This window comes from Telmatherina bonti (assembly GCF_933228915.1).
Source record: "Telmatherina bonti genome assembly, chromosome: 19".
Lineage (NCBI taxonomy): Eukaryota > Metazoa > Chordata > Actinopteri > Atheriniformes > Telmatherinidae > Telmatherina > Telmatherina bonti.
Window position 1 is genome coordinate 10,135,907 of NC_136617.1, and position 21,020 is coordinate 10,156,926.

The window sequence follows — 21,020 nt, forward strand, 5'->3', positions numbered from 1 at the left end:
TGGTCTGGATTCTCCAACACACCTGAGTCAAATGAAGGTTGTTACCAGGCCTCTGCAGAGCTGAATAACATGCAGACATGTGATTCAGGTGTGTTGGAGATGGATGCATCTAAAATGTGCATGATAGTAGATCTAGAGGACCAGACTTTGGCACCTCTGGATTAGATCATGGATGTTAAATGTCTCTCCTCGAGGGCCTTAGATCTTTTCCTGGTCAAACACATCTGATTCAGATGGATCCAACAGCTTGTTAAGTTCTGCAAAATGACCTGATAATTTGAGTCAGGTGTGTTGGAGTAGATTTGACATCCCTGTAGGACTGGGCGATATATCGAGTATACTCGAGATATTGTGGCTAGTCCCCTGTGCGATATAAAAAATGCCTATATTCGTCATATTCGAGTATCCTGTTGTCACGCAGGTGTTTTTAGCTGTGGGCGGGGTTTCCTCCCTCCTCTTCGACTCTGCACCGCTTTGCACAGAGAGTTAAAGCAAGCGCACCTAGTTACGTACATAACGTGAGCTACGTGCTACGTCATGAGAGGCAGCGTGGAGCCACTGTTGCCAACTTGGCAACTTTCTCGCTAAATCTGGCGACTTTTTTTGTGAAAAGCGACTAGCGAGAAATCTAGCGACTTTTACAGGAGTTATTGGAGACTTTCCTGGTGTTTTGGCGACTGACTTTAAAGCGCATATTGTTAAGTTATTGTCAGAAGGAGAGTCTCTCCCCGTCCTAAAGCACTCAGTCGCTCCGGCTGCAGCTGCAGTCAGTCAGAGGAGCAGAGAGGACACCTGCACGACTCCACCTACAGTCACAATGAACAGCCAAATCCGCCACTGATCCCGCTCTGGATTACAGAGTGGGACGTAAATTGCAAAGTTTTTCACGTCACGCAAAAATAATTAATTCTATTTGATTACATTTACAGCCTCTGTCACTTACTCACCTCATCCACTGTGTGTGTGACACAAGCATATTTATCTAGCTCGTCATGTCTCTAGAAAGTACAGAAAGCAGTGGGAATCAAACCCTGAATTAAAAACTGGCTGAAGCCGTTTATTGGAGACGATATGAGGACATTCTGCCTGTATTATAAGACTGATTTCTACGCTAAATTCTGCGATTAAAAAAAAATACACGACAACTCAAAAACGTATCCATAAAGCAAAGCCTTATAATAGTTCATCATTAGAAAATTCACCCCCTAGAGCACCCATTTTCATACATTGCATTTATTACATCATGCAAAGGCACTTTATTTTGTTTTAAAATGACATGTTTCTGCCACTGCTTTAACTGTTCAATAAATACGGTTTTGATCAGTTTGCTTCGTTACAATTTCATCCTTTTGGCATGAATGTTTAAAATCAGCATATCTTGGTGCAGTATGAGCAATTATGTTTTAATGGAGACACAAAATCATCTTACTGATGTGATTGTCTGCACCAAAGCATTAATTCAAGGCTAAGGTAAATATCAAAATATATATCGTGTATCGTGACAGGCCATAAAAATATCGGGATATTACTAAAAGGTCATATCGCCCAGCCCTACATCCCTGGATTAGATATTACTGCATACATGGCTTCAGTTTGCATGATGTTTAATATATTCTTCTTTGCATATAAAGAGGGTAAATTAAAGGAAACACTTTTACACAAACATACCTTTAACATGTTTTTTTTTTTTCAAGGACTTTTTGTTGTTGCCGTTTGCTTTTTTATTGTTTTCTGTCAGCTGAGCTGCAGCTGAATCAGCTTAGAACATCTCATTGAATGTATAAAGTTAGGTGGTACGTGATGCAACAGTGCAGCAAGTCGTCTTACATTTGTTTGTTCTTCGAGCTGAAGCATAAGAGGAGGGAGTATAAGATCAATGAGCAGATAAAAACCAGAGAGGCAAGTACCTTTATAATCATAGTGACAGGAGAGCTGGAATCCTGCTGCACACAAACTTAAATCCCATTTTCACAGCTTCACAGAATAGAGAGATCACGATACATCTACAAGGAGGAGCTGTTCATCGATTACAGTTCAGATGAGAGAAGCTTTAAAGCTTCTGGATGAGAGATTCAAACCATGTGCAGTTTGTAGGTTTTCACAGAAAAGATTGAGAAGGAAATTAGATTGAAGAAAAGATCATCTGAAAGCTCTCAGTAACTTTCAAATTAAAATGCTGTTTTTTTCACTCTCTGAGCTGCTAATTGATCTCACCTTCATAATAACTTTACTAAGCATACAGGCATTAAACCTTGTCCCAATGACATGTAGATATAAGTACGGTAACAAAGAGGCATCAAAACACAGAAAAAATTTAGATGATTACATTGATCATTGCTCATATTAAATAATGATGCATTTGCTTTATCTTATGAATGCACTGAAGAACATAAAGGTGAAGTTAAGCAAGTGAGGGATAACATTTGTCTTCCGTATGTCTGTAGCCGACTGCAATGTTTGCAAACAGCAATACCAAACAGGATGGAGGAAGCACTTAACTGACTCAGTTTTGTTATCAGTGAATTACATCCAGCCTAGAGTATCTGATGCAAGACAAGCACAAGATTATCACCGATCCATGCTTATATGCAACAAACTATTGGCTCTGCACAGTGAAGTTTCCCTCCAGCAAACTGGGACAGTTCCTGTAACCTGGAAATATGATGCAATCTGTCCATAAAATGGGACTTGTTGTGGCCTATCAAGTAGCTGATAAATTGTATATAATGTATGTAAAAAAAAAAAAAAAAAAAAAAAAAATCTACACTGTCCTTTAGACAACATAACTTGTAGTTGTCAGGTTTTTCTTCAACCCTGAGACATGTAGGATAACCTACGGGTTATCCTGGAACTTATTCTCTTGAGATGTGTGACAACTTGTGTCTTATGTTTGCCATCATGCATTCCTTCACTGCATCTATTTACTAATAGTAACGTTCTGCTGCATTACTTTCCTGATTCAAGCTACAACTTGCATTAAAAAAAAAAAAAAAAAAAGTTGTGCTTTTAAATGCACAGGAAACATGCTAATATTTTTTTTTAATTCATAAAAATGTATTCTTAAAGAAATAAAAGAAAAAGAAAAGCAAAGAAAGAACCACAAAAAAACAGAGTTTTGAATTTGTTGGCAGCAAAAAGTCTCAAAAGTTTGAACACGGCAGCCAAAAGGCTGGAAGAATAAGGCGCTTAAGAGAAACAGCTGGGTGAACATGTTGCAAATGAGGTTAATTACAGCCAAGTTTTAACATTAAGTGTATAAAAAAAGAACTTTAGAGAGGGGGAGTCTGTAAGATTTGGTAATCTGCAAAAACTGCACTTTCACAGTTTAAAGGAATGTCAAAAGTTCATCAGGATAAAGCTACAAATAAATGTCATCATCTATTATTAGATATTTTGTATCTGGAGACATCTCTGTAGGCAAGAGACACAGCAGAAAGTCTCCACTGACAGTGTTGCGGTCATTACCATAGATTGTATATAAAGAGATGGACGGAGCCTCCATGACATCACCCGTAGGTTTCTGAAGAGCTGGATTGAAGCTCGGTGGGCGGTTCCTACCATCACCATCTTGGCAGGGGCATGCACGTCGTTTCGCCCGTAAAATACAAATATGGGCAAAGAGGTGGAGCTGAGACGGGGGCTGTGAGCATCATGGTGGATGATTGACATCAAGGGAAATCCGAGCTGCCTTTAGCTAGGAGCTTACTGAGCTAACCCGGAGATAACAGGAGCTAACCACCTAACGGAGGAAAGCAGGCTAAAGCTAAGTCACGTTGTTAACCGGCTAAAAAGAACCAGGCTGTAAACATGTTTATTTCTGCCGTGAAGTTGGTCTTTTTAACATGGGAGTCTATGGGGATTTGCTCTGTTTTGCAGCCCCTAGTGGATGAAGGGGGAACTGCAGTTTTATGCACTTCCGCATGTGCTTCACTTTTAACCGTCGGAGGCTCCGTCCATCTATACATCTATCTATCCTATATACGGTCTATGGTCATACACTTAAAATGTCACTAACAAAATTACGTTACTATACCGTAGCAACGCTGGTTCCTGCATTACCCACGTTGCATTAGCCCTCCATAAGCCCTCAGCCCTGTGCTGTTCTAATCAGTTTAAGTGCTGCGTGCATGCTCTGGCTGTGTGTATGTCCGTGCCGTGACATGTTGCCATAGAGATGGATGTGAGTGAGGTAACGGCTCATGTCTTCACTTCCAGACTTCATATAATAAAACAAAAGGGTTTATAACTTACTGGAGATTTCATTCTCCTTAAAGTGGAACTATTATGAGCATTTCAGGCTAATTTATTTTTATTTCTGAGACCAGAAGGGCTGGGATTGATTGAGTTATTGTCACAAATGGCTTTATTTACTTCAGACCGACCCTCTCCGTAGGCTGTCAGATCAGCCTGCGGGCAAAACAAGTGGATTGAGACTCTTCTGCATTAAGCCCCGCCTCCCGCCACTGCGCTACGTCGGGAGCGCGCACCGCAACTGCTTTCACCGTCATTGTAACATCTCATAAACAGAAGGATTAGGCTACTATAAACTCAATAAAAAAAACAAAAACAAAATACCATGTCAACACATAGCATACAGCCCTACATGTTGGAACCTGAATCAGAGCCTGAAAACGAAGTGGAAAACAGCAACCCACAGCAACGAATGCAGCAGGATGTCTCTCTTTGGTAAACTCACCAGCCATCGTTGGAAATAACTTTATCCGACGTTTTCCACCCGCCTGATGTATTTGTACATGCCCTTGTTAACCAGTAGAAGGTAACCAATCACCGAACCTTATCCCCCGGGACGTCACAAGGATTTCCAAGTAGAAAAAACTCTCTAAAACGACACGTTTTTCGTCGCCATGGAAACCAAACGGAGAGCGTGCTGGAACTCAAACTCAAACTCAAACATGAGTTCAGGTGATAAAAAAAAACAGTGCCGTTCACATGTCTGAGGATAATTCAACACTGTAACACTGTAGAAAGCTCAGAAAACTTGAAATACCAGAATAGCACCCCTTTAAATTCTTTTATTTGACGTCACAGATCAAAGTGGAAAGAAACTTAAGTGTGATATCAGCTGATCATTCTGATCGATCAGATGTTGTGTGAAATCATTCCGCTATCTCTCAGAACGCTGACGGCAACCAGATATTTCATAACAAATATAAGTTGTGCGCTCGGTAAAAACATACAACAGAGACCTGAGCGGGAAGAAAGGAAAGAGATGCACAGCACGACAGCTGCAACGGCAGCAGAAGAATTTTGCTGTGAGAAACTGTCTGTTTAGCGGTGAATGTTTCACTACAAGCTTTAGTAATAAACACCACACAGTTCTTGTAATTCCAACAGAGTCCTGTCTGCTTCACTGCTGCTCGGTGAAGTGAAGCTGGCTGCAGCTTCTCCTTCTCTCAGCCTCCCCAGCTGGTTTGGAGGCAGAAGTTTAACAGCTGGTCTGTTGGAGGTTTCAGATGAGGCATATATTTACATTTAGATCCGGTTGCCGACCTCTGATTTAAACGGTGAATTAAGACATGATAAAGTAACGCAATAAGAAGTGACGTTACTATTCAAATGCAGTAACGAGTAAAGTAATTGCATGACAATTAACCAAAGTGACAATTTACAAAGTGAAAGCAACTAATTACTTTTTTTGAGAACCCACCAAATGGCAACCTCCGGCATTTAAAAGTGAAGCATATGTGGAAGTGTAGTCCCCCCCATATCCTCTAGGGGCTCTTAACCAGAGCCATTCCCTATAGATTCCAATGTTAAAAAGACCAACTTCACGGCAGAAATAACATGTTTACAGCCTGGTACAAAAATCCATTTTTGGTTGAATAGGTCAGGTGACAACTGTGGGGGGAGTAAATTTTTTTTCTCCAAACGCGCCCGTTTAAAAGTAATTTAATCTCGAAATTTGGCAAATTTAGGGGCGTGTTCTTTTGATTGATAGGTACCTTGATCTCCCCCTTCAAGTTAGAAGAATGTAGAACAACCACAGTTTTTAGCCGGTTAACAACGTGACTTAGCTTTAGCCCGCTTACCTCCATTAGCTCGTTAGCTCCCGTTATCTCAGGGTTAGCTCGCTTAGCTCTTAGCTACAGAAAGCTCAGAGTTCGCTCGATGTCAATCATCCACCATGACGCTCACAGCCCCCCACTCAGCTCCACCTCTTTGCCCATATTTGTATTTTCCGGGCGAGACGACACGCATGACCCCTCCCAAGATGGCGATGGTCGGAACCGCCCACCGAGCTTCAATCCAGCTTCTCAGAAACCTACGGGTGACGTCATGGAGGCTACATCCATCTTTATACAGTTTGTGTATGACGTTATTTTACTTTGTTACCCCAAAAAGTAATATCATTACTGTAATGTGTTACCCCCAACACTGACCACTGATGTTCCTCTGGACCTCGGGCAGCTCTGCATGTAGCCATTCTCTCATGGAAACGATTGCTCGGACTCACGGATGCTTCCTCTGAACACAGTTTACACCCAGAGGCCACATCTGAGCTTAATCCACAAAATGCTGCCATTTTCTCATTTACAAAGCATCTGACTGGAGTGGAAAAATGTTCTGTGATGTGATCGATGAGCGGGACATTTTTTAGGGCCTTGTAATGTCTCAGCAAGACGACATTTTCCATGACGACCACATGGCTGCATCTTCCTGCTGCACACACTTTTTTCACATTTATAAAACCTAAAAAAAACAACAAAACCCAGCATGTTGGAAGATCTCAAATCCATATTTGCATTAAAAAATCTGTAACTGTGTTGCAAATAATCCCATCTCCCTTCGCGAAGTTCTACGATTTGTCTTACTTTCAAACTTTCAGAAGTATTCCCCTTCCACAGACGTCCAGTTTCTCAATGCTTTTTCTCTGATGCTGTTTTGATTGTACTTCACTTGACTGATAAAATGTACAGCTGTTTCTGTGCACAAACGTGGACCAGAAGAGTGATTAGAGAGGATGAAAAGAATAGAAAACAATAGATTTGCTTGTGGCAGGAGTGTCGTGGCTGATTGCATCCCCAAACAGAACAACAAACCAACAACAGCTGGATTTTTATTTGCTGAGACGATTTTCTACATGCATAAACCAGATTTCTTTCCCACCAACTTTTTAGTGTTGAAGCTGAGTGTTTAACTATTCAATATTAAAAAACGAGTTAAATCGATTTTCAGATTTAACTTTAAAGATTTCTACTGATCAGCAACATCTTTATGAAAGAGAACAGTTTGAACAAAATCTGCTAGAACAAAGAAACAAAGAGAAGGAAAAAGATTCCTGATACAACTTTTGGTGCACTGATCGTAAGAGCAGATATTGTTAATGTCAGGGTATTGATTTTTGAAGCATGCACAACTACTGTATAATCAAGTTAAGGCATTTAATCAATGTCTGAATGCATATGCAAAGCATTCTTCAGCAAGTTTGTTTGAGCTCCATGGTGACTCAGAGCACATAAAATCAAATTATACTGTATTCCTGCCTTTTACGGTGGTCGGTGTTGAGGACTGAGCCCCTCCTCGCTGTCTTCATCAACTAATGCAAGACATTAGTGGGATGATGTGGAGGACAAATAAGCTCATAATTATGATGTTGCTTAAAAACACATGGAAATGATGGGGTCAGGGAGTGCGCAAAAAAAGCGGTGACATGTCTTGTTTGTATCTGACATCCCTGCGTTAGAGCATTCATAAATACTTAAATGTCTTTTCCTGCACAGAGTGTGTTACAGGAGATGTGTCCTCACTGTCATGCACCATGTTGAACTTTTGTCTTCAGAGCCTTTGAAGCCTGACATGATGCGGAAACCTAAAATAAAGGGACACAAATGAAATGCCTTTTTTTTTTTTTTTTGGAACAATTTGACAATTTTCTGATTTTGTTAAGTTTTTTCTTAAGTATTATCAGAGGGGTGCAGCTCTGAGTCACTGTCATGCATAATTGCTGTTAAAGATGTCTCTAATGAGGCTTTAACAAGATGAATATACTCAGTTCTGTTTCCTTTTCTTCTGGCATTAGCAGTTACTTGCATACCAACTGGTTTTCCAGGACTTCTGGAGAAACCAGCTGACAAACTGTCTGCACATCTGTGCCTGATTCCTGATCATCTCGCCGCACATCTGTATGCTGCACAGGAGCGCTGCTTCTGTTGCAGATGCAGAAGACGTTTCCTTTCCTCTGCCTGTAGCTCTGAAACAGATTCACGTTTCCGCTCTTTTCATTTTAACGGTTTCTTTTCATCATTAAATGCTGCAGGGTCATTTTGCACAATTTTAGTTTATCTGTAAAAATTTAACGGACCATTCTGTGTTTATTTCTTTGTTTTTTTCGGCACCTTGCCCACTCAGTGAAACTGTTTTTTTATTTTTTTTATTTTACTGATATCCTCAGTTTGATCTTCAGTAAAACTGGACTGATATAATGAATGTAGTTTCAGACATGATTGAAACAATAATTTAGCATTGAAATGACCAATTTAAGACACCTTTACATCCATGCATTCAGTCTGGGTGGGTGGTTTCATGCTGGTTAAGACTTTTACACGTCACTTTATCTGGTGAAATAAATGCATCTCTACATTTTATTTTCATCCAAGTTTTATTGTTGTCAAACTCAAATTTTTGATCATTTTGTATCACCTCTTTTTCAGGTTGGCTGGTGGGAAAATGGCCACCTGCGCCTACGTTACCATCCCTGGTCTCGGTATGGCTCTTTCTTAAAGCCCCTAGATGACTCCCAACACCTCAGAGTGGTCACCTTAGAGGAGCGGCCCTTCGTCATCGTGGAACCTGCTGACCCGGGCACCAGCTCCTGCATCCGGGACTCTGTACCCTGCCGCATGCCCATGAACTCCAGGTAGTACCTCACAGACCCTACATAACAGGAACGGGTCAAGGTCACTAAAGTCACTTAGTCTCTTTTGAGAGAAATATCTCTGGGACAAAGAGGCTCACTGCAAAGCACACCATGTAAATATAAATATAAAATACAGTAACATGTACACAGAAGTTAAATATGTAAAAAACCCAAGTTCATAAAAAATGGCTTGTTGGGCCTTTGCAACGATGATCAACTCATATCCACAGACATGCCCCTTTCTCCCTTTCCATCCCTCACACTCCCCATGGGGGTGTACACAGCCAGCTAACAACGATAGGAAGAGACAGGCAGTGTAGACAAATACCAATGATGAATACCACTGCAACTGATGTTTTAAGCTAACCGCTGTCATTAGCATACTGTAGCATTATGAACAATGAACGTGACACAGCAGCACGTTTGTTGATTATAATCAGTACCTTTATTGGAATGTCAGTTAAACTCATAAAATCTAACACGTCACATACTTTTCCTCTGCACACAAAATCTGCTTGGCAGATGTTCTCGAAGTTTATTTTGCTATTGAATTACCTAATGAAGGTATTAGGCCCCGCCTCTTTCTCCTTTGCCAAACTCTGCATGCTGCGTTCACTTGCCTTGATTAAACCTAATACAGGTTTAATCAAGAAAATTTGACATTGTCCAAGTGAAACAGGTTAATTTTGTCATTTTGAAAGTGTTTGCTAACAATATGGCTGTGTTGGCTCGCAGTAACGGAGTCAATGTAGGGAAACACCAAAAAACTTAACAAGTTTGCCCAATCAGATAAATCTACATCCTGCAGGACAGTGGCCCTCCGGGACAGGAGCTGCTGGTAGGTGTTACTCAATATTCATCGTTTCAGAATACTAATGAAACACATTCAGATGTTTTATAGATGTTCCTTTTATTTCTTTTAAGATTTTCTTTTAGCCAAATCAGAAAAGAATTATTCCCACAAACTTCCAAACATTTAAAATAAGTAAATTTTTTTCTTTTAAAATTTATTTATATTAGACATTAACACAGCTCCTTTTTTTAACATGTCTGTTTTTACAGTATTTTTCTTCTTGTCAACCATTAACAGCCAAACTGGTTATTATGGCTGTGAAAGAATCTCATTTACACACGTTTCCTTTTTTTTCCCCCATTTATTTATTACAGAAAGAATAAGTTCCTAAATATATTTTTAGTTTGTCTCATCTGAAGAAACAAAATAAGTTCAAATGTTCAAACAACAAAAATTCAAATAACAGCATCATGGAGACAGTTTTCCGTGCCTTCAAATGAAGAGAGAAACATTGAGATATGAAAGTGTTTTAGCACCTCCTCAGTTTGCAAAAATGTTCCAACAGGAGCTCATTTAGTATGAAAGAACATTTGAATCCACAGTTTCAGTAGCAAGCAGGTTAAAATGAGCATTTTGCTTCAGCTGTTCATTAAAACCTTGATGGAAGCTTGGAACTACACAACAAATTGGGGTTAATTGCATTTTCATCAAGCACAACATGCACAGAATATCACAAGATCTTTAATTAAAACCATAAATCTCCACTTTATCCTGAACAATACAAACATGTCGGTGATGTGCATGAGCGTGGGAATGATGTGCACTGAAAAACCGCTGGGAATTCAGTAGATAAAATGTTGTGCAGCTGCTTGCTGATGAAGCACACCAGGATCATCAACTCTGGACCTTTTTTGGGAAAGTCTCATGCAGGTTCAAAGTTCCACAATTAATTTACAGATAAGTGAATTCAGCAGAAAACAATCTGGGTTTACCTCAACCAGTTCAGTAGATGGAGGTAAAACATAAACATGGAATACCCAACCAAAAACGCAGTTTTCACTGGACAAATCCCACTTAGGGACAAAACTAAAGTCTGTAAGTCTACAGACAAAGAACCAGAAAAACCTTCATAAATCTGCAGCAAGGCCTTTGTGAATTCACAGGCAAAGCAAGGAGGCAAACTGTGTCACCGTCAGACACAGCTGCCCTGAACGAAGGTGCAGATTTTTGTTAAGTAGAAGAATGGCAAGGGAGGTAGCCAATGGTTGAGACGCCAGAAAGACTGTCCACCAATCTGGAGGCACGATGGTAGAGGTAGAGATCAGGAAGGGCGGCCAATCATGGAAGTGTGCTGGAAGCATCTCATTTGCATACCGGCCCACACAGCAGCAGGCTGTGGCTGTAACACTCAAGCTCAACCTGTTAATCAGCCCTTTATTTCACTCAGGTGTGAAAAGGTAGGGTTGCCTACAAAACATGCAGACCAAGAAGTCAAGAACTGAAGCGCTGCTCTAAGCCAAGATTAAAGTTGTCATGGAAACTTAGTTTGTTGATTTATATCCACTTTTTTTTTTTTTTTTTAATAAGAATTATATATGGCTTGAACTCTGAATTTCCCCTCGGGGATGGATAAAGTATCTTTGATTTGATTTGATATTTGTTTGTGCTGCCAAACTGGAGTAGAAGACACTCTCACCACAAATATTTGCAAATCAGTTGTTTGATGGGCAAACATGTCAACATTTGGAAGTAAGGGGATAGGAATTGGAAAACTTTGTAGCTTGTGTTTGATTAAAAAAAAATAAAATCTTTCTGTATGTGTAAAGATGCAACTTTTATGTTATTTATTTATTTATTTATTCTTTTTTTTTTTTTTTAGTTTATTTTAATTTTAATATGTTTATATATTTTTCATTTAAGTTACTTGAATCAATGTTTTTGTTTTAATATTTTATCATTTATTGTTTACGGTTTTAAATAGTTTATTTTTTATTTCTTTTTAATCATTTTGTTATTTTATTCTTTTATGGAACATCATCTTAAATGAGCATCTTTTTTCTGCCTTTTCTGTTTTTCTTTCTTTCTTCTGCTTGTTGCAGAATTGACCAGATGTACAGGCTGTGTTGCTAGGTAACACAGCCAAGAGGTCACCAAGTGTACGAGGAGCCATCAAATTGGCGTTAGCAATGGAGAGCTGATGGAGGCCACTGCAGCCACTTGACTGATAGTCATCTAAATGCACTTGGATTGCGATACATGCTACTCGCTCTTGATGTTGAGGTGTTTGCTACTTAAAGCCCGAGAGGCAAAAGATTTTTTCAGGCCCTGGAGAATTGGGCTTCATATAAGTAGATGCTTAAAATTTAGTTGCATTTTGTTTTGATTGTGCAGCACTGGTTTTCCTCTAAACTGATGAGCATTGCCTCTTCAAACACAACAGTCCAGACTGTCAGTATCAATCCACTCGCAGTCTGTTGGTAATAATTTATAACAGCCTCGCCTTCTTCTCCCCCTGTTATGCTCTCACCCTGAGGGGCTCCTCTATTCTGCACTCTAAAGACACTTCTTTTATTTTCCATCTCTTGAACTGCCAGTCATCCCATTCTGGTTGAAGTGTCCACTACTGACTGTCTCTACTGTGTGTTTTCTCCAATCATCTCCTCAGTTTGGTGGTGGATGGTGCGGGGCCCATGAAGCACTGTTGCAAAGGGTTCTGCATCGACGTCCTGAAGCGTCTGGCCAAGATTGTTGGCTTCACCTACGACCTTTACCTGGTGACGAACGGCAGGCATGGAAAGAACATTGATGGCGAATGGAATGGCATGGTGGGCGAGGTAAGAGTCTTATTGTCATTGGAAAACACGATTTGTTAATACTTTTAGTTTATTATGATACTCCAGTTTCTATTTATATCATCTCTGTGACGGGGCAGTGGTTGCAATGATAGAGCCACTCGTCTTGTGACTTGACTATTTGCTGTGTGAGTCCTGCTTCCCTACGCTGCTGCTGCCCCAAGTGGGGCCATGATCGTCGGTCCCAAGCCCAGATATATGCAGAAAGTTGCATCGGGACGAGCATCCAGTAGAAAACGTGCCAATTATCCTGTGCAATGACTCAATGTGGCGACCCATTCAGAGGAAGCAACAACATATTTCCATCATCTCTGTAGGCTTAACTTGGCACTCATTGATCATTTGATCAATAATGCATTTCACAAAATAAAAGCAGTACTTTTAAAAGTTGGAAATGAAACAATTGTAATTGGCAGATGTTTCTATTGGTGTTTAGTGAATAAGCTGTAATTCTTGTATAGTCTTACCTTACAAGGCTCCACTATGAGGAGGAAGGTACTAAACGGCTAATTCCGTTGCCACTGTTCTTATTAGGTGACAAAAAACGTCATCCAGAAGCTATGTTGACTTGAAATGAGCTGCTGACATGAGCCCGTTTGCTTTGTAAATAAGGAAAAAATGTTCCATTACACTTTCATGATTTACTTCTATATCAACACATCTGACAAAACCACCTCATAATACTGTAAAAAGTATTTCTATGAGCAGGATTTCATTGCAATATTTAGGTTTTGTGCAGTTGAAGGGGTAATGGATTCATGACATCAGCATGGCTCAGCAATCTGTTCACCATCTGTTAGTCCAGCAGCTCAGGTTTGCAGTGTTAAGCTTTAATGCAGCAATTTTATATATTTAAGTGAAACAACAACAGAAATATACAAAACATTTGCACGAGTTCTGCAATGAAGTCGATTATCTTAACGTAAAAAAAACAATCTTATAAACCACCAAAACATTAAAGAATAGAAAGTAAACAAAACATTAATGATAGAGAGTAATAAAAACAGTTTTATCATACTGTAACGTTTTTCAAGCTCTGTATAATTTATTACAAAGTAAAGTGGGATTTTTTTCATTCAGAAGTATAAAAGGTTGCAAAAGTAAAAGTGCTTTAATTTAGATTTTATTACAACATAACTCTTAACTTGTGCTTTTTATTTTAAACTAAATATAAACAGCTTTCAGGAACAAACACCTGGTCTGTGATGTAAAAGTCTTTTCTAGCTTAACATGTTGAACTTTTTAAAAAAAAATTTTAAAAAATTAAAATTTGTTATTTCAAAGTGTGTATTTTAATGTTCCCATGCAATGAAATCAGAAATAAACACTCCAACTCTGGTACCATACATAACAGATCAGAAGTCCGCCTGGGATTCTCTCCCCCCTTCCTGTGGGTTTAACATTTAATACATTCCAGTTTGAGGGGACCAAACCTCACCTCAGGCAGCAAAAGTCTCCTGGGAAAAAGCGCAACAGGAAAATGTGATATTATTCTGTGGTTTGAAAAAAAAAAAAAAAAAAAAAAAATTCTTCAAATAAACAACAAAAAATCCCCATAGTCAGATATGACAAAGCTCCCTGATGTTGTGTGTCCCTGTGCTGCTTCAGGCGCTGGATGTTTGTTGGCAGCATTATTAAACCTGAAAACTACAAAAAAAAAATCTGGGGATGTAGTGCCCCATTTAACCCATTAAAATCCTTCATTTTTTCAAAAAAATAGGTTTTTATTGATAAAGGACTTGTTGTGGACCAACTGTTTTACTGGATTTCTTTGACTTGACTCTTGCTGAGGTGACAGGATGTTTTTGTGGCAGTATCATCTGCTACTAAGTGCAGTATGGCTTCAAAAAAATATTGCATTTGTGAGTGTTTATTGAATCTACATTTATAATTGTATCCTGGAATACTGTGTGTCATCGAAATCTCAAGAGTCTTGGCTTTCTGGTGGTGTGAAACGTGCAGGTCCTGGGAAGGGAGACTGAGTAAAATGTGTAATTATTTAAGTCACACCCACATGACATCTGGTACTAATGGGTTCAGAAAGCTAGCTCCTTTCTTGAGGTCATGTTTTTCACCAGTAGGTCTAGGTCTGAATCTCACAGGTGGAGTTGTGTGGAGACAAATCTGAGGCACCTGGGACAACTGGCAAAGTAAAGAGTGGTCTAAAATAAAAATAATGTCACATTGAGTGTTTCATTGCTGTTGTCTAGTCCATTGTTTTGTGTATCTGATGAGGTGGTTTTCCAATTCAACCTAAGGAAATAAACAGGAGAACACCAGACCATTTGTAACTGCAACAACTTTCCAGGTGATGGTGGCGTGTTATCTACAAAAAAAAACAAAAAAAAAACAGAGGGTGACATTACTGGTATACACAGAAAATATAAATTAGAGCCACTGTTTAAAAGCTTTGATCATTTACCGCAACTTTACTGTAAGCTGAAATATTGATGATTAGATTGTGGACCATCCATTGGGTCCGAGTCTCATGGCTTCGTGAAAATAGACTCAATTCATTTGGAAATTTTTTCTAACTAGGTGGCGCTGTAAAACCTTTTTTTTTTTTCTTTTGGAGTCTATGCAGACCATAGATTATTAAAATTTTCACAGAACTTGTGGTCTCTGCCAAATTTAAAATTTTTAATTTATGTGTTTTGGGGACAAATTTGAGGTCAATGCGCAAGGAAAAATAAACATTTGAAAAACAACAGGGCCAGAGCTATACTCAGAGTAGAGTTCGGACCCTAATAATAATTTTGGTTGAAAATGCTGCTGCCTCGGGTCATAGTTCTTTGTCAACCCATCAGGAGGCAATAGACATGAGAAAAGATGCTACTATCCTTCTGCCAAATAGTGTAAAAAAAAAAACACCTGTTTAGGTTGGACCATTAAGGAAACCTATCGGACAGAAATGTCATAAACATGTTCTTTTTATATCCTGAACAGCAAGGATGTATTTTTGCTCAATCAGTTTTGGTCAAAAATATTTCAGATGGGAGGCTGTGTTTCAAACAGAAAATTATCTTGTATAAAGCACCAAGAAATAGAAGATTTCTTGGAAAGGAACCTGCTCTGTCAACATGACAAGAGTGAGACTAACTCTCCAGGAACAGCAGTGATGGACCAGCATCCAACCAACACCCCCTACTATCCCATTAAATTCCAGTATCGTGTTTTGTTTATCCTTCTGGGAGAGGTGAGAAATGGGGAGAAAAAGACATCTTGCAATGATCCTAATTAGGTGTGTTCCCCATCTCTAGCTGTTGTCAAACTTCGCTAATAACATCCCATCCTGGAATACTAGCATGCAGCAAACAACCTGAAGTCAGGTACCGAGCAGACAGAATGCAAATAGTTACATCAGGGACTGATAAAGTGGAAATGTATGAGAATATGTATTAAGCAGGAATATGAAAAGAGATGCGCCGTGCAGACTGGATTTCCCTTTATACACAGCAAATTCAACAGGGTTAATCCAACTCCATGGGAGTCAAATTCAACACTTAAGAAGTGTCTATATGTGTCCACACCACAAAGTGTCAAAACAACACTTATGACATTGTTGAGCACTTAACACCAAGATGGAGTTGCATTTTACTCTGTCCGTAGTTAAAATCTAACACTTACCAACACAGTGTTGAACTTTCTCAACACTTGAGCAAAGTGTTAAAAGTTAGCACTGTCAGTGTTGTTTATTAAACTCTTCAGTGAGTTTCATACCACAAAATTAACACCCCCATATTGTTTTTGTCAGAGTTCATTTTAACACTTCTGAAGTGTCCATATGAATCCACACAAAACTGTAAAATAACTCCTTTTTAGTATCCTGGATACTTTGTACATGAACACATAATCATCAACCCTAGATTGTATAGTAACTATTGCCCAGTTTGCACAATTCCTACAAATTACTTAGAAAACACTAAACTAAAATTAGGAGGCCATGTTCTGTTGAAAAACTTTTATTTCAACTGCACCACAAATATTTCCAAAACATTGTTTAATATATGTAAGAGTATGGGACAATGTATGCTCTTTCACTCTCATTAGAATATTGCTTATCAAAAGGTCTAAAATAAGTAAGCTGGTCAATACAAATCACAGCATGTTCATTACTCAGCTCTTCTATACAATATGCATGAAAGTGTTCATCAAAGTACAATGTGTTGACAGCACAACCAATTATAAAAGCCTGCTGATCATGTATCACAATATTACAGATCTTTTTAAACTGTGGTAGGTCGTGGGATGGTCCAGTACAGATAAAAAGACCAAGCTGGTATTCAGTACCATAGTTTTTTACCCAATTTGTTGTTGAGACATTTGAAGATGAATGTAAATCTAACAAATGACACAGTAAATTTCCCCCCTCTAGGTTATCAAGAGTCTTTGTTTTCAAAGGACCAAATTCAAATCTTTTAAAACAATAGTTTTCATAGCAAAAGGCCAATTGACGCTGGTGTTGTTTTACCAGAGATTTTGTAAGATTTTTGAAATTTTTTACAGACTTTTTAAAAAATGTGTGTTTTGCTTCAAATCGCATACACCACATATGGATAAGTGGGCCAATCTTTTTCATGCATCTGGGATAGTGGATCATTAAGTGGTGCTTTGGAATTAATTTTCTATCAGGGAATAAGATTTTGAACATATGATGGTGGTCTAAGATTAGATGTTTCAAATAACATATCATGCTGTCCGTAAAGGTTATAGAAAACACAATATCAACAATCTGCAACAAAAGAAGCAAGATGTTCCAGTACTTATTGTCCCTTTCAACTATGTCACCAAAGATAAGGGGGGTATTGCGCAGAATACACCAAGACTGAATGGCATTTAAACCTAAGTGTTTGCTGTTGTCATCAATTTTTAACCCACTTGGTCTGTTTTTACGTTCTAAGTAACCATAATTAAAACTATTTATCCTGTCTAGTAATGTGTTCATGGAGATGTAGCCATTTTTAATAAGGTACTGAAAAACTAGTTTAAGCTCATACTGTACGACCCCCTCCAACAAATCGTGCATTATATCAACAGCATAATTGTCACTGCTATGAAAATATTCTAATGAATTGAGCACACAATATTTTTTGACACCATAAATGGAGGGAAGAGCAGGATCTTCTTTTAAAGCATCACAATGTTCAACAATAAGTTCTTTGGAACGCAGAACAAGGCTAGGATTATCCTCAGTGAAAACAGACTGAATATCTTCCTTATTTGTAAGACAGAACCTACACCAGTGTGTTGCACTAAATGATTCAACAAAACCTAACTATTTAAAGCGAGGTTTTCACCTGTTACCTGAATGACAGTGCCAAACAATGGTTCTTCAATGAATGGAAGTTGGATTCCTTTTGTTTCTAAACTTTTTAAATCATCAATTAGAGGCATTAATATGTCCTCAAAACCATACTTTTTTAAATCTTCTGTGTAGAAAAGAACAGCTAAATGTACATTCATTAACACCGAGTTAATCTTTGGTGGAAGGTTTTTTAAAGTAAAATAAACACAGCCAAGTTTGTGGACCCCCTTTTTTGACCCTAATGGATTTGCCATTTCAAAATCATCATAATAAAGCAAAATCTGTAGAGCATACTTCTGTTTTGAAAATAGGGGATGGTTTTTTAAATATAATCCATCACTTATGTCACTGTATGTCTCCTTTTTTCTGTATTTCTCTTGCAAGAATTCCTGTCTAATGTCATTATTTTTGAAAATTGAATTTAATGTGCCTAAAATTGGTACATACATGTATTTGTCAGTGACAGGAATTTGACTATAAACTCCTGAAGTTCTACCTCTACGTGTATCCATTCTCACACCAAGAACAAATTCTTTAGGCTCAACAATTTCCCATTTTTCATCATAATATTTCTGTCTCTTTGTCTTTGTGTTAAATGCTGAAAAGGGATTATCAAACTGGTTTAAAGTGAGCTCAATTTTCTTGTAAATGTCTGATTCCTTGGCTTCAGGAGAAAATGTTTGGAGTGTTGCTTCACATGCTTGCATATGCCCATCATTGACAACTTCCTCCATTGAAGAAACAATTGTTTGGACTGTATTTTCATGAAGACCAGAAGCTTGTAAATGAGCAACAATTGAGCCACACATTCCAACAAGAGGGTTTTGTGTGACAGCAGGGGGAGCCAATAACATAGAGGCTGAAGTTGTTGGCTGATCAACCAAAAAATCTTCTCCAGAAGGACTTTGTGTTGCTACTTTCTGATTAGTCTCTGTATTTTCATTAAACTGATTACTATGAACAGTAATAAGATGTCTTCTAAAGCCACTGTAAGTACAAAAAGAGGAAACGCATCCTACCTCTCCACATTTTAAAGTTTTTTGCTGGATATAAACCATGATGAAATTTTAAATGTTTCCAAACATCTGAACATGTTTTGTGGTGCTTTTTACAAACAAAACATAAGAACATTAGACAGTTTTTGTTAACCGAGTTCTGACCTTAGAAAAGGATGACATGCTAGTGGTCTTGCAGAAGTCTTGCTCTCAGTTCCTTGACTCGTGGGCTTTCCTTTGTGTTTCCAACATCGATGTTATACACAGTGGTTTGGATGAAAGTGTAGAAACTGGAGAGGGCTTCATCATAAGAGAGGCTAAAGACAAAGTGTGCTTTGAATAGACCATCAAAAGCAGCCACTGATGTCAAAGCACTGCACGGGACAGGTTTCTGGTCCACCACTATGAAGAACCGTTGGATTTCCTTCCTTTGCTCGCCAACACAGAGAAGGAAGGGTTGCCTTGCATCAACGTTTTCCAAGAATGTACTCAGGCTGACTCCTTCCTGTAGTTTGACAAAGATAAAAATGCTTAATTACTTTCCCATTTTTTGCTTTTAACACACAAGTATTGGCATAAAGAGTAACACACAAACAGCATTATTTTGGTAAGAAGAATAATAACTTGACAAACCTTCACAAATCTTACAAGACGGTTTGCCGCCTGTGCTGAGCTAATCTTGGCTGACTTTTTATGGCCTTTTGATGTAGGGGGCAGGAGATGCATCAGCAGCAGGAGAGCTGATAGATCACTATCCCAACCTTCAAAAAACAGGGGAAAGGGGGTTAGATATGAAACTGAAGGTGTTATAGATATGAAAAAATTGTCCATATTTACCCAAGTAATCCTCAGCTTCAGGGTCAATGGATGCACGCAACTCTTCTACATAGGGACTTGATGGAAGATTCTGGCTTTCAGCAATGACTTTGTTCTTGAAATAGGATGGCCACTTTGCAAGAAACCTTCCAGATACTTATTCTCCAAACATCATAGAAAAATCCTGGTCAATCTTTGAACAGAAACAAAGCCCATAAGCAACTTAATTATTCTCCTTGGAATCATTTAAGTTTTTCAGTAACATTTTGGAATACTCTACACATTTCCTCACCAATTCAGGTGTGTCCAGGAAACGAGGGAAGACATCAAAGATTGACGATGCTGCAACCTGGTCATGAACCAGCTTCTGTCTGTACTCAAAAGTGGCTCTCATCTTCTCTTTAATCGTTGATTTTTCTGTTGAGTGTCTAATTATAGAGAGAGCTTCTCTGCACTCCTCACCAGAGAGCTGTTCACCAATTAGGAGAGAATCTCTTCGGGTTCTTGGACTTTCCAGGTAATCAGGCCTGGAACGCAAATGAGTGCCATCTGTGGTGTTTCGTTGGACTGTCTTGAGTCTCCAAGCAAGATAGCCAGTATTGGCTTCTGGATCGTAATAATGTTCCTAGTCATACACACACACACACACGTACACACATTCATAAAAATATTTTTTTTAAAAAGAACAAAAATTTGACACTGACAAAAAAGTATTAAAGCGATGTCTCCTATTCAAATCGAGAAATTTGGACTTACAAATCCATTTTTTGAGAATGGATCTTGGAGATAGGGAAAAATGGTCACAATTCCCAGTGCATAGCTGATTCAAACACTTATGGGCGGAATTCTCCTTTTAAAAAAAAATTGTATTACATTAGTACCCAATCCATGTGTTTCCATTGGTCATTGTAAGTTATACCTTACCCATATGAGTCTGTCATTTCTGCAACCAGAATATTGACCATCTGTCTTCGTGTTGCATCTGACAGCGTTTTGGTTTTGTTATACTCCCGAAAGATTTCCTCACCCTTTGGGTTTGACATTAAGATAGAATAAATCCTCTGAGAAAAAAAAAACAGACAAAAGACAACAACACACACAGATACACACACAGATCAGAGCATATATTTAAAGAAAAGAAAATATGGCTTGCATGATCAAATTCCAGTTAAACATTTTTAAAGATTAATTTGTAATCAAATCTTAGATGGTGTCAAACAATACCTGCTTCGCTTCATCGCGATCCATTTCTTTCAGATCTTTTCTTCTGTTTTTAGCGGATGGGAGGAGAATAGTTGAATCTGATGAAGTAGATGATGCTGAAGATGCTGAAGAGTTTGATAATGATGCTGGTGATGGTGGAGGTGCTAAAAATGATGAT

At 38.6% G+C, this 21,020-nt stretch overlaps 1 protein-coding gene across 1 annotated transcript in view; it reads left to right on the top strand.

The window, feature by feature from the left end:
• The window catches only part of grin2da (glutamate receptor, ionotropic, N-methyl D-aspartate 2D, a), a gene marked incomplete at both ends in the record, with an annotated part of 358,506 nt that overhangs the window by 248,041 nt on the left and 89,445 nt on the right, over positions 1-21,020 (top strand). Inside the window, 2 exons of the mRNA XM_079259282.1 lie at positions 8,673-8,878; positions 12,337-12,505. Of these exons, the coding sequence (XP_079115408.1) occupies positions 8,673-8,878; positions 12,337-12,505 (375 nt within the window). The remainder of the gene's footprint in view (positions 1-8,672; positions 8,879-12,336; positions 12,506-21,020) is intronic.